The 13,559-nt window shown below is 46.3% G+C and overlaps 1 protein-coding gene across 2 annotated transcripts in view; it reads right to left on the bottom strand.

Moving 5' to 3' along the window:
- Positions 1–1,023: 1,023 nt before the first annotated feature.
- The window catches only part of LOC138615711 (CREB3 regulatory factor-like), a 28,546-nt gene continuing 16,010 nt past the window's right edge, over positions 1,024–13,559 (bottom strand). For both annotated transcript variants that reach the window (XM_069689476.1, XM_069689477.1), the window contains exons 8-10: positions 11,130–11,203; positions 7,546–7,674; positions 1,024–7,326 (exon numbers count right to left, since the gene is read on the bottom strand). In XM_069689476.1, the coding sequence (XP_069545577.1) occupies positions 7,214–7,326; positions 7,546–7,674; positions 11,130–11,203 (316 nt within the window). In that variant the 3' untranslated portion in view covers positions 1,024–7,213. The remainder of the gene's footprint in view (positions 7,327–7,545; positions 7,675–11,129; positions 11,204–13,559) is intronic.

Consider the following 13,559-nt stretch of genomic DNA (forward strand, 5'->3'; position numbering starts at 1 on the left):
GACGTCCAACTTTCCACCATCAGATCAATGCAGGCTCATCAACGAATAACACGCATCTCTAAGAGCCGCTGTCTTTCTGGCCATCTCCTTTGTCAAATTTAATCCGAGCTGTCTGGTTCTTTGGGCTTATGTATGGATTTAACTGCATCACTCTCCCTCTGCACCCGTCCTCGGTGATTCTATTTCCACCTCTCTCTGAACACAGCTACGGCTGCTTAATCTCGTTGATCTCTGAAGCGGTGCTCGCTGACGTTGTTCGCCTGCTTTCCTCACACAGTTGTGCGATCCAATCAGCTGCCGGTCTTCCTGCGTCTGCCTGCGCTCTCTGTTCTCTGTCACAAGGCCTCCATTTTTGAACTGCTGACAACATACCTGACAGAGGAGGACGGGAGAGGGAACGCAGAAGGATTGATGCTTGACTTTTTCCTCTTGAAACTCGAAGGTCATTTACAGACCGTGTACTAAATCAGTTCACACGAGATTGTGATTTTTCTACTTGATGGAACAAAACCTGGGCGTTAAGAGTAACAGTTGAGGGCTAAATCGCCCCACGAGCTGAAGGAGGAGACTGCTCAGCAGTTGGGTGTTCGTCCGTACAACGCCGCTGCGAGTTGAATCTTGCAGTGAGAATCATGGTAGCACGCAATGCCACCGTTGACGGTACACGACAAAACCCAAACAGAAATACCCCTCGCCTTCAGGATGCTGTAACCCTGAGAGACCTGCTGGAGGTGCTGTGCAGCATTTCTGAACTGTTGAGCCCCAAATAGAAATGCAAATCCAGCTGCCACAAAATGGGATGAAGAGACAAAAAGCAACACCTTAAATTGCTCACACCTTCACCTCTCGGTTAACACTTAGAAGTTGCAAAAACAGTTATCGAGTGTCAGAGAATGTCTCGAAAGGGTGGATTTGGATCATTTTCCTTCGGTTTCACGGTAATTACAACAAGGGAACTATTTCCACATAATTCTGCCAGCAGCTCCTCAGTCTGTTCTGATCTTAAAATAAGACAGACACATATTTATTTTAAAAATATACTTTAATACAACAGCTGCATATAAATATTAAAATATACATTATACAGGTGTACAGTACACTCACACAAAACAAAAACAAAAAATATTAGGCTTCTATTTGTACGGCACTTCTTGTATTTTTTTTTTTTTTTTTTTTTTACTATTTTCTTAAAGGTTACTTACTGACGAAGGAGTTGTACATAAAGATGTGTTAATGTGTTAACAGGTCCAAAGTATTACTGTAGTAATGTGATTACTGATTATTGAGAGACAGACAGAGGAGCGGGGAGGAGGAGAAGAAGGGCTGCTGTACAGTATACGACATGGCGTTGTGGAATGTTTGCTCGTCTCTTGCTTTTCTTTTCCTCCCATCGTTCAGCATGTTTTCAGACAGATTGAAGAACCAGCAGGGATGTGATTATTCAGTCTTTATTCTCTCTGCGGGATTTCTCTTTTGAATACCAAAGTATCGTTTCATTTCTAATGAGACATCATGTTTGTTTTGTTTTTTCCTGCTCGGGACCGGCCTTTGGTTTCGACTCATCGTCGATCACGGCAGAACCGACTGACTTGGTTTTGGTTAAAGCCACGAGGTGCGTCTCAGCTGCCGTCACGTATTATCGGTGCACCTGCAAATCTCAGGCCACCCACTGTTAACCCATGAGATGCTACCACTGTGCAAAACTAAACAGACTGCTACTAGTATGAAAGGTTATGAAGACGTACTGTATGGGTAGATTAGACTTCCATGTTTTTGGTCGCTGCAGACATCTGATTGTGGAACTGCGTCCTTAAGGGATTCAACAAATGAAAAATAGTGCATTATTTAGAAAGGTGCTGGTCGGCAGAGTTTGGGACCTTTAGACAGAGTCAGGCTGTTTGTAGTCCCGGGCAACAAGAAGCTAAGCTAAGCAAAGTCACCTTGCGGCTGGTTGTAGAGATTTGGTACAAATCTTCTCATAACTGTTGTCAGGTAGGTGCAAAAGAGGATTACCAAAATGTTGACCTGTTCCTTTAAACCTTACAACGATAGCGTCTCGTTTATGCAAATCAATGCAATTCACTGGGATGCACGAATCAAATGTTTTCCATCCCAGTATATAATCTGTCAAGTTGAAAGACATAAACTGCTCGAACTTGGCGCGCACATGTTGGACCGTGTTGGAAAGTCAGAAGCTGATTAAGGAAATATTTGTTCGGGGTACTTGAACGACCGTCTGGAGTTGAAAGAGATTCATCCGTCTGTGGGTTCAATGTAACGATAAAGTATGCGAGGCACTAACAAGTGAGAACTTCAGCCAGCTTCCTCCGCCTCAGCTTGACTGATAAGCAAACTACGGAGCCGCTGCTATGTCTGAAGTGACACCCCGGCCCATGTGGCTCCTTCCCAAGACGGAGGTTTCCAGGTCAGTGACAGAGGAGCTACACGGCGTGGGCCGGCACAGCGGGCGGCAGCGACTCCGCTGGAGTCCTCCTCTGCAGCTGTCAGAGTGTGACAGCGGGCGGAGGTGGTGGTGGTGGGGATTAAAAGGTTTTCGGATAAACTACTCCGGGGCCCCTGGCTAAGTGCTGTTTCCCTGGCCTCCTCCGCCCGGAGGCCCGTCCCCTTTGAAACCGGAGAAGCCCAAGTGTCTCCGACAATGTGGGCAGTGGAGCAGAGGGGACGGGCACCCGGAGGTCAGCGGCGTCCCACCAGTGTAGGCTTACTGACGGGTCTATTCAGACCGACGGGTCCACAACGCCTCAAAGCAAAAACCCACAGTGGTCACATTGAAAGCTGGGCAAGGCGAACTGTTCTACTGCTGCTCCATTGGTGTACCCAGAGTCAACATGGTGTTTTCCAAACTGGGACATTCTTAGATGTCGGGTATCTCAACCTAAACACAGCATGGGCACAAATGAAGTTTAATGCCTCTTTGTAAGGTAAGACTTCAATACAGGCAGCCGGCCGGGGGGGAAACCATCCATTTACCTGTCAATTATTTAGTCTAGAAAATGTCAGCAATTAGTAAAAAAAAAAAAAAAAAAAAAAAAAAAATGGGAGCCCACGATTTTCAATGGAAATCCCGTCCGCGGAGGCTGAAACAGATACTGTTCAGTACGTTTGCTCGTAAAATTAGTTGTTTGATTATCAGAGTTGTTGATTCATTTTGTCGTGTCTTTGTCGCAGTTCAAATATCCACCAGAGGCATTTCAAAGCAGAGCGTCTCCTGGCAGAAGAGCCTTCAACATCAACTGCGGTTGTTCTACTGCGCTTTACAAGCCTATTGAATGGAGAGTTTGTCCCTGGTTTATTTTTGTTTTATTATCAGGTATAAATATACTTTACTTGTCTTAATTGCTGTACGCGGTGCGTCATCTTCGAGTTATTTTGTGTCTGTATTTCCTGCAAGTCATCTCAGATTTAGTAACACGTGATAAAACCTGGAATTCACGTCATCTGTCAATAAATAGAGCCACTGGAATACGTTCAAAAGTGAATTTCACACTTCAAAGACAGAGTCGGTGTGAGACTATGACGTAATGGAAAAAAAAAAAGAGTGAGATGCGTCCAGTGGACATTTGAATGCTGGCAACAATGGAAGCAGAGCCGCGGGAGATTATTGAAGAAGACTGTGAGCTCAGGCTGCGACAGTCAGAGCGCTCGGGAAGGTTTCAAACTATCACCTTCCCCTCATCCAGCTTTCACTGTGAGATCCATTACATACTTTCTCTTTCTCCAGGGAGCACATCAGAAACAGTTTCAGGACTGTTTACTTCTCTCTGTGTCCGGCAGACGGTGACACCCAACCAGGAAGTAACTCGGATTAGAATCGCCCAGTTTCTGCTGAGTCATTGTCCCTATTAGGTCAGTGCAGGCCAAATGTTGTAAGTTGAGAGCATTAGTTTTGTTTTCATTAAACCCGAGCTGTTACTAGGTTGACCCGGGCCAAGCTCCAGAAATAGGCACCGAACAGCTGACGTCTGTGGGTCCTTTCAGTTTCCTCCTCACATATCTGCTTCCCGCTTCCAGGTGCACATAAACAGAAACGTTCTAGGAAACTGAATCAGGAATGTGAGCAGAGACAAGTGGCGTTGCCAAGACTGGCCACTCCCCATTAAAGCTTGATAGTTAAAGGGATATTCCACGATACAAAAGTGTCTAAATACTTTTTTTTAAGAAGACAAATGCTACGGTGTCGGTAAAGGTCCAGATTCGGGGCTCACCATCGTGTCCTGTTTGTTGTTTGGATCTGAGGCAGAAACTCCTTGTGTTACAACGGTTTTCTCTTCAGCTCAGTTTTTGGCATATAGATGAATGTACACAGCAGATGGTGTCGTGTGTTACGTAACATCATTTTGGAGGAAGGAAAGTATCAAGACAAACTCGTGCACTCTAAGTGGAATCTCTCTTAAACCCGGAGACGTCGTCCTCCTCTGACGTGGCAGATGGGTGGTAAAACATTTTGCGATATGTACAGTTGTTTCCTGCTGCTTCCTTTCTTCGGGTTTGTTGTTTCACGAGCTGCTGCCAGCACAAGACCCTGTGACTGCGCTGGCAGCATCGCAACCCTCAAAGGGAAAGTGGGCGGAGGGAGGCGCGCACGTCTCAGCAGCAGGACCGGCGTCGTCGTGCACACCTTTAATCACACCGTTTGCTTCCATTGACTCAAATGACCTCGTCCTGGCTCGTCCGCCCGACCCTGTGGTAATGAGTAAGAGGCCTCGGTGACATCAGAGCCTCCTGCTGCTGAATTAGGCATGGTTTGTTTTTACAGAGCCACAGACTATCTGTCTTCAGATGGCTCTTAAAAGCTCTGTTGACCAGCGGCAGAACTCCACGATGAAACCGTTCCAGCTGAGCGACAGGAATCCGGTGTTTACGGAACAGTTTCTACTCATCCAACCAATGAGCAACATCACAGAAACGCGAAACTGCTCTGACCTCTCGTATCCACAGCTTTCAGCGGGACCACGAGCGCGACCTCCAGGAGGAGAGGAGTTGGAGGTTAACCGCTTCACTCTTGCTTGAGACAGTAACTAGATTTTCCATAAGAGGGGAACCGCGTGTTATCGAACAGCAGCTTTGGAACGCAGCCCAGTCGGGCGCTCATCAAGGTTGAAAAACAAAAGGGAATTGCTTTGCTAACAGCCACTCCTCCATCCCAGAACCACGGAAACCAGTGCCAGCTACTGTTTCCATGTAAAGGTTTAATCTGAAAGGAAAATATTTTGGTTCACGTTTTTTGGCTGAAAATGTGAGAAGACCCTGAACGAGCCTGCTTTTTTTTTTTTTTTTTTTTTTTTTTTCGGAAAGTCAAGTGAGGCCAAGCTTTGAGCAGTAGTCATGGGTTCAGTTTTACCTTGTAATAGGATTTCAGATCAGGCATAATAACACAGGTCCCTGTGGCTTTAAGCTCCAGGCACTTTAGAAAGGCATCATTATGCAAACAAACTGCCTATTACAACAGTACATGCTCGCAGGCCAAAACCCAGTCAGCAGTTACTGCCTGATGCCTCCATGCAGGTTTGCATTGCTTTTTATTTTGTCATCATTTAGCACCACGCTGACACAAACCAGTCGGTCACAAAGCGCTAGGCGCCCTCAAGTCTCTCAATCAACATCTGTCTTTAGAAAAAGGTGCCAAGAGTCTTTTTTTTTTTTTGGAGGATCTGAAGCCCTCTTCGAAGGTGCTTAGTTGCTCTTACCACAGTGCAATTCAAAGGGTCCTTGACTTTTTAATGTCCAACAACATTTAGAGAGCGTGGACAGGTTGGTCTGCAGCTTCAGCAAAGACCACAGAAGAAAGGCAGATTTCATAACTCTCAGGACTACCACCCACTTCGTGGGTTGTGGCGTTACCAAATAACAACAAAATCATCATAAAAAAACAAGTCAGACTTATTTGCTTTCTAGATCTACAAGTGTTTTTTTTTCTCTATTTGTCATTGCAAGTAAGGAAGTTGCGCTACATAATCAGGTCAGGGGTTGAGGAGAGGGCTTGGGGAACAACACTGAGGACACTTCCCTTTTGTGGGTAAAAATAAAGCCACTGCAGATAAGCGAAACGAGCACCAGGCTGCAGAGCAGGACGGCTGACCACATCATGACCCGTCAGCCGTTTCTCGCCTGCCGCACCACGGCCTCTCAGATCTGCGATGGTAGTGCATTTAGGTGAAGGAAATCAGAAATATTAACTTTAAAGGATCGATGCGGGTACACATGACAGCAATCAAAGTAGTTCGGTCACTTTCTCTCTCACTTTGTAAAACAAAATGTGGTGTTAATGGTTGGCAGCATCTGAAGCAGTGAGAGGTTTTGGTGTCCGAGTAGTTCAGCAGTATCAGTTATCTTTGGTCAGTTCGAACTAAGGTGCAGTTTTCTCTTTCGATTATAAACTTTGCTGACATTTTGATTGGGTGAAGGGGGGGGATTAAAGAGGGGTGGGGTTCTATTAAAGCTCAGAGAACTTTTCCACAACAAACACACTGTTGTTTCAACTAACAGATGGACCGGCATTCATGATTTGTTGCGTATCACAACACCTACTGACATTTCAGATGCCGATGCAATCCAAATGGTATGCAGTGCTTCTATAGGAGCCCAGCCAAATATATAAAAAAAAAAAGCACACACCAGCTTCTTTGTTTTCCAGGCTCCTCCCACTTCCTTGTTTCAGAACTTCCTCTATCCTCGAATGCCCCCTCGCCCTCGGCTCACTACCGGTCCCCTGCCGACAACTACGACCATCTACAAAACAGTGCAATGTCTATTCATAGGCACAATGGGATACAAATACAGCACACATAGGGAGAGAGGAGCACTATGCACGCTCATACAGTATGTTACACGCACGCACAGACACACACACACAGACAGAACACGGAATACAGAGACATCAGCAGCAGCTCTGGCCTGGTGGTGGTCGTGGTGCAGCCTGCAGAGACAGGGCGGTGAAGACGGCTGCTGTTTGGAGGGCTGACAGGAGAGGACCTGGAGCAGGGTGGCAATTTACTTGTTTAGGCTACTCCTTCCTCCTCCTTCCTCCTCCTCCTCCTCCTCCTCATCTTTCCCAGACTCTTTGCTCGCGTTCGAACGTGCACGGCGTGAGAGTGGAGGAGGTGCGGAGAAGCTCGGTCGGGTCGGTGGTGCTGGGATCAGAGGGCGCGGAAGAAGAAGGGGTACAGAGGGAGGAGGCGGGTGCCGGGTGGGTTTACCCCGCCGCCTCATCTCCCTGCGGGGGATCTTTGCGCTGGTTCTGACCTCCCGCACTGGCAGCCAAAATCCTCTGCACAAAGTCTTTGGTCCGCCCAGCGACTAAGGGACCTGAGGTTGTCATGGAAATAAATCATCTGTTACAAATAACGTAACACAGGACAGAAAATACAAACAGGAAATGAGGACAAGATGAAAAACATCCAGTGTTTAAACATGAAAGTTTCCTCAATAGATCTCCTTCAGACTGCCAGATCTCAGTAAACACAATGATATGCTAACATGTTAGCATGGTTAGCCTGGACAGTGTTGTCTCAGCGTGCTTCTTACCGCTGGACTCTTTGAGGATGTCTTCCAGGCGTTGGGTCATCCCTCGTTCATCTGTGTCCTCTTCCTCGCTGCTCTCCACTCGCCTTCTGATCACCTCCTTAATACGCAGCAGAGCCCCCAACAGGTTTTCTGTGCAACGAAAAGCAAACTAAAAATCAAGTCAGAAAAAGTGATGCCACACTCCCACAATGACGAGGGCTGAGGAATTATTCACCACTCGTGACCAAACCGTGCTTTAATCAATCTCCTGCGCAGATCAGTCTGCAGTGTTTCACGTTTTCAGGGTCTGGTTGGGACACGTTTTGATTCAAGCCCTGGCTACGCCAAGATTAAGACGACATTTCCCAAAAAGCCGGGTGCTCCACGGGAGAGGATGTTTGTTTTAAAGAGAAAAAAGAATAGCAGAAAAAAAAAGGCTTGAAAACTAGGGAGGAATGGAAGTGAAATAAGGGCAAGCATGCTGGAGACGTGTCCTCCCTCATTACTGACATTATGTCTTGGGCGAGACCATTAACCCCTAACTGGGAGAGATAAGACTTCCACATGAGCTGATGCGTTTCAGACTAAAGACAACACCACTTCTCTGGTCCAGCAGACAGGTTTCCTGTAAAAAGAAGTCTGGCATTCTTCCTTCTGAAAAAGTTCAGCTTTTTCATGCTCACATTAGAGCTTAAGAACGTATTTAAACGACTAATTGATCACCTGAAAATGACTTCATGCAACCTTTCTGCTTTGTCTGCATTTATTTGTTTATATTTATTCACCGATAAACCAATATTTTACGTCATGTATCTCAAAGGTAGAACGGTGGAGGAACATTTAATGCATATTACAGTATTTTCTAACGTGGCAGCTTCATGGTTCGCTCTGCTGTCTGCACTACAGACAACTTTTACAGATGTATGTTCTCCACATCAGCGGTTTTCATGTCTCCTGAACAGAAATGGTTTGAGGTTTAACTGTGATGCTGGCGGTGTGAATCATCTGCAACGCCACTGATTCTGGCTCCTCTTCCTGGCGGGTCACGTGACCTGGCGGCACCATGACACGCCTTCTGTCAGTGTAAGTTATTCTGGTATTGATGTGATTTCACTTTTGCTTTTGCTCAGCGGGGAGATTGTGTGTGGGCGAAGAAGGGCTACGGTGGGTCCGACCAGCTGCCCCCATATGTTTCTATAACACACACACACACACACACACACACACACACACACACACACACACACACACACACACACACACACACACACACACACACACACACACACACACACACACACACACACACCAGTCTGGAGGTTTCTGAACGCTGGCGTGGTGCCAAAGTCCCATTTGTTTGAAGTTTCCTGTTGAATCTGCAGCTAAGTATGCAAAGTGTGTTGTGTAGATGCAAATGACAGTGAAGAGAGTGAGTGAATGAGGGAGAGTTTAAAAAAAAAAGAATCACAGGAGGAGAGGAGGGAGAGGAAGGAAAGAGGAAGCAAGGGAATGCATGAGGTTAAGCCATGTGTGTTTTGACTTCCTGCCAGGAGGAGAAGAAATTGTGGGAGCCACAACTAAAGCCTTTGCACTGAAATGTTGGGCAGGCATCAGGAATGACTGGAATGTTAAAAAATACAAGAAGAAAAGAACAAAGGAAGTTGGATGCTGGTTTGGTTGGAATTCAAAGAGGCTGAGGAAGAGGAGGAGGAAGAGAGGGAGGAGGAGGAGGCAGAGGAGGAGGAGGAGGCGGAGGAGGGGGAAGAGGAGGAAGCGGAACAGGAGGAGGAGGAGGAGGCGGAGGACGAGGAGGCTGAAGAGGAGGAGACCGAAGAAGAGGAGGCGGAGGTGGAGGAGGCGGAAGAGGAGGGAGGAGGCGGAAGAGGAGGTGGAGGAGGAAGAGGAAAAGGAGGAGGGGGAGGCGGAAGAAGACGAGGAGGAGGCTGAAGAGGAGGAGGAGGACGAAGAGGAGGAGGCAGAGGGGGATGAGGTGAAAAAGGAGGAGAAGGAGGAGGAGGAGGAAGAGGAGAAGGCAGAAGAAAACGAGGAGGAGGGGGAGGCAGGACCGGGCCGACAGATTTGGCAGAAGAGAGGTGTTGATGATGAAGAAGGAGGTGAAGTCACACTTCTCCGGTTTTTCCTCAGTCGGAGTGTTTACATGCTCTTCAGTGGTCTTGTTACTCGCAGCTTCCTGCATTAACCTGATCTCCTAAACAGAACATCCTCTAAGTGTCTCGAAAAGACGGTTTCTCAGTAATTTGCCTTCAATTTCATTTCATCTTTATAATTAGGGAGCACATTGAACATGTCGACTTCAGCTCGGTTTGAGGAACAAAAGCTTTGTTGTGATCTTATTCTGTAACCGCTGCTGAGCGAGACATAAATTCATCCTTCACTCAAACACCTGAACTTGGTTCGTGTCACTGGACGAGTCGTTGCAGCAGCTCAATGTTGGCACAACCCTGAAGTCTGAACACGTCCGTTTCCACAGCTCAACCTACATCGACTCCGCTGGAGTAAAAATCATCTCCTCTACATTTATGAAATACAACTTGACATCTAGTAACTGCAGCGATAACAAGACGAGGTGCAGATAGTACCAGCCTGCTTCTGCTCAGCAGGTGACGATGACTCATTGATCTTTCTGTACATTGGCTTTGCCTTTGTAGGAATGAATAAGAGCAACAGTGTCTGAAATAAAAAAATTTAAAAAATTTAAAAAAACCTGAGCTGGAAAAATAAACAGAGAAAAGTAAACATGGCTCAAAGATCAGAATCGTTTTGGGATGGTGCATAGTAATAAATAATATCACTATTATTCACATGTATTTGTCGGTTGGTGGAGGTGGTCCGCTGTGACTGATGGAGCCCGAACTCACTTGTGAAACTTGCACAGATGATTTTTATAGAAAACAACAACTAAAAAGTTGCTAAACTTCTGTCAACAAACCCTTCGTCTCACAACCAATCAGGGCTCTGTTGCCTGTGTTGGCATTTTTACTGGTTTGCCAACAGTTACTATAAAACAAGTTCAAAGTCTCAAACTAATTATTCAGCCATGTACTGGCCTCGCTGGTGAACTGGACGACATCGACAGCTCCGAAAAAAAATGGAGCTCCAGATGTTGAAAAGAGAAAAATAAGAGCTCAGCTCAGCCTCCTCTGAAAATATGTAAGAGGTGGTTTTCTATTTTTCCTCCAGCGCTGTGATGTTCCTCTCCAGTAAATTGCCATTTAATGTGATTATGTCATGCAATATTTCATTAAAGCAGAGGTGGGCTACATTACAGGCATGTGGAGCACCTCCAGTATAATAAACTGCAGGAAACCCTGTGGAGAAGCGTAATATGAACTCAATTCACAGCCTCACCTCGTTGAGCTGAATCCCGTTCTGTCGTGGCCAACCTATTCATGTCTCATAATTCTGTGCTCTCACAATGACAACTCTCCCTCATTAATGTGAGCTTTTTTGAAATTGGAAGAACAGCTAGGTTTATTCAACAGAATTTCTAAAAGGTTTTATGAAACCAGGTGAGTCTGAGCAGCACACGATCCTCCGGTGGTGAAATCACCACGAAGGGAAGTAGCCGTGGCTGCAGCACTGACCGTACTCCTGGTTGAGCCCCCACAGCTTGATCTTGTTGGCTTCGTGCTGCGCCTTCTTCTTCAGCCGGCAGGCCCTGAAAACAGAAGACAATAAAACACGGTCATCTTCCGGAACGGGAAACTCCAGTAATCCCGTTCTCCGCGTGATCCTGTTACCGAGTCGACCGGCTCAAACTGAGAGCAGCTGGAGAGCAACGGGTGGAGGATGTGATTTCACCGGGGGGACGCGGGCGGGCCGCTTTCACCGTGTTTGGTGTCGATGAAAAGGCGGTCGAGAATACAACAACCGCTGCATGTTAAGTGTGAATGCGTCTCACGGGCACGATTCTCTGCAGCATGAACAGAATTTCTCTTTTCCTGCAGCTGAGTCAGCGAAATCCAACTTAAGGAAACTAAACACTTGCAGGTCATTCGTGCTGGACAGACTATTCCCTCCGCGTTCCTCCACGTGTCGGATTTGGCGTCAGCCGGGTTTTTCTGTTCGTACCACAGTCCCTGCTGGTTCTGAGGAGGATGTGGACGACCATACGGCGACTGTTTCTGATCATTGCAAGGACGCAGCTGACGTTGAGGTTTTTAGATTTGTACGTGTGATTGTAGAGTTTTTTAAACAGACCCTGTTCGTCATGCAAGTCCAAAAATAGCCCCACAGAAGACGTGCTGTTCGTTGTGATGGGTCACCTACAGCTGCAAATTTATTTAATTAGTGTTGTGAATGAAAAGAAACCGGCAGCTTTCTGAAGGAATAAAAGACACGCTGAGCAGGTTAAAAGCTTCTGGTACGTTCAAGGTTTTGGAAAGCGGCTGCAGAGGGTCGTTTTTAACCCTCCCGTTATCCTCGGGTCAAAATGACCCGCAGCTGTGTTCAACCAAGTTCTATTTTATTTTCATATTTTTTGGGATCATCGGTGACAAGGAGGCTGTGAGGGTTTCTTTAAAGAATGATGACCAATGATCCCAAAAAATACAAAAATCTAGAAATGAAATAAGACTTTGGTTGAACGCAGCTGCGGGTCATTTTGATGGGTTGAGGAGGAAACGTATGCAAACCAGGCTGTACCTGCTTTTAGCATCAAAATATCACAAACCATCACACGAGGAACAGCGACCGTCTTTAGGAAAGCGTCACTGGGTTGTGGACGAGGCTGCAGGGAGAAATTCTTGATGATTGACTTTGGGGCTCTGTGATCGATGATTTTCATTCATATACTTGAAAGGAACATTTTCAGAAACATGCTTATTTGCCGTCTGAACGGGAGTTATTGGATTTATCATGTCATCAAAGTTCACCCGAGCTGCAAAAGCTCTGCCTGGATTTACTTTCACCGAAAAGATTATGCTCCGAAGCACTTACTATGTGAGCTAATCTTAGAGACTGGAGGCAGGGAATGACTTCTACACTTTGTGTTCCGTCCTCTGCGAGGCTTCATATTCCACCGCTAGCTTTTCACAAGAGAAGCGTTTTGTCTGCCTGCTTTTGTCATCTTCCCGATATGGTCATTTTTCCTTGATCTTTCCGCTTCTGGCGTGGGAAAGTGGGCTACGTTGTTCGAGGATTTCTTTTTTTGGTGGTGTTTATTGTTGTTGTTTCCTACTTTGTGCTATAACCTACAGACAAAGACAATACAGACGGCTGTGTTATTCTCCTAATTATTTTGTGACTATTTCACATACAGCCCGTTAGCAGGAGGAGAACGGATTTCTTGTCCTACTTGAAAGACCAGGGGTCGAGACATTGACGTATATGAGTTTGTCGAGGCGTCTTATTTTGAAAATTGACTGGGTTCTCTGCCCTTCCTGTGTCTTTAGCATGTTTTTTTTTAGCAGAGGAGAGAGGCGCTCCTGAAACACCGACATCGTCTGGAGTGGCAGCGATCGGCTCCCGTGACTGTCGGAGTCGTAACGCGACGCAGCCGGCTCCAGTGATCCAGGCTTTACCTCCACTAACAGACGACTTCCAACATCTCTAAATCTCTGTTTCTTCAAGTCAAACTTGTAAGTCAAACGTACAAATGTATGATGTACCTTAGACGGAGCCTTTCAGTCTTTTAGACTAAATAAAACTCTCACAAAATGCTTATAATAAAAGCTTAAAAGTGGACATGGAGGTCTTTTTTTCCCCGCACACACTCCCAGGTTGAACCTATCGGTCTTTGTGTTGAACACACAGCGGAAAAATCTGATATCGTTTTGCTCATGTAACTTTCAGGAAGAAAGTAAACTACGATTTCCAAAATGATAGAGAATTCGTGTGCAGTGTCGTCAGTAGGTCAGCGTCCGGGTCGTGATCTCTCCACTGCGAACTGTGTTTGTTGGAGCGGCCGTCGCCAAGAACCCGGCGAGCGTTTTTTTCCCCCCCGCGCCGCCTGAACGCCTCGGGGAGGTTGTTTTTCGATGAAATTGTGGAAGAGAATGAGATGGACGGTCTGG

This window comes from Brachyistius frenatus, unplaced genomic scaffold, assembly GCF_029030835.1.
Source record: "Brachyistius frenatus isolate BFR_SWC_R1_liver_20210118 unplaced genomic scaffold, ASM2903083v1 Contig_7, whole genome shotgun sequence".
NCBI lineage: Eukaryota > Metazoa > Chordata > Actinopteri > Embiotocidae > Brachyistius > Brachyistius frenatus.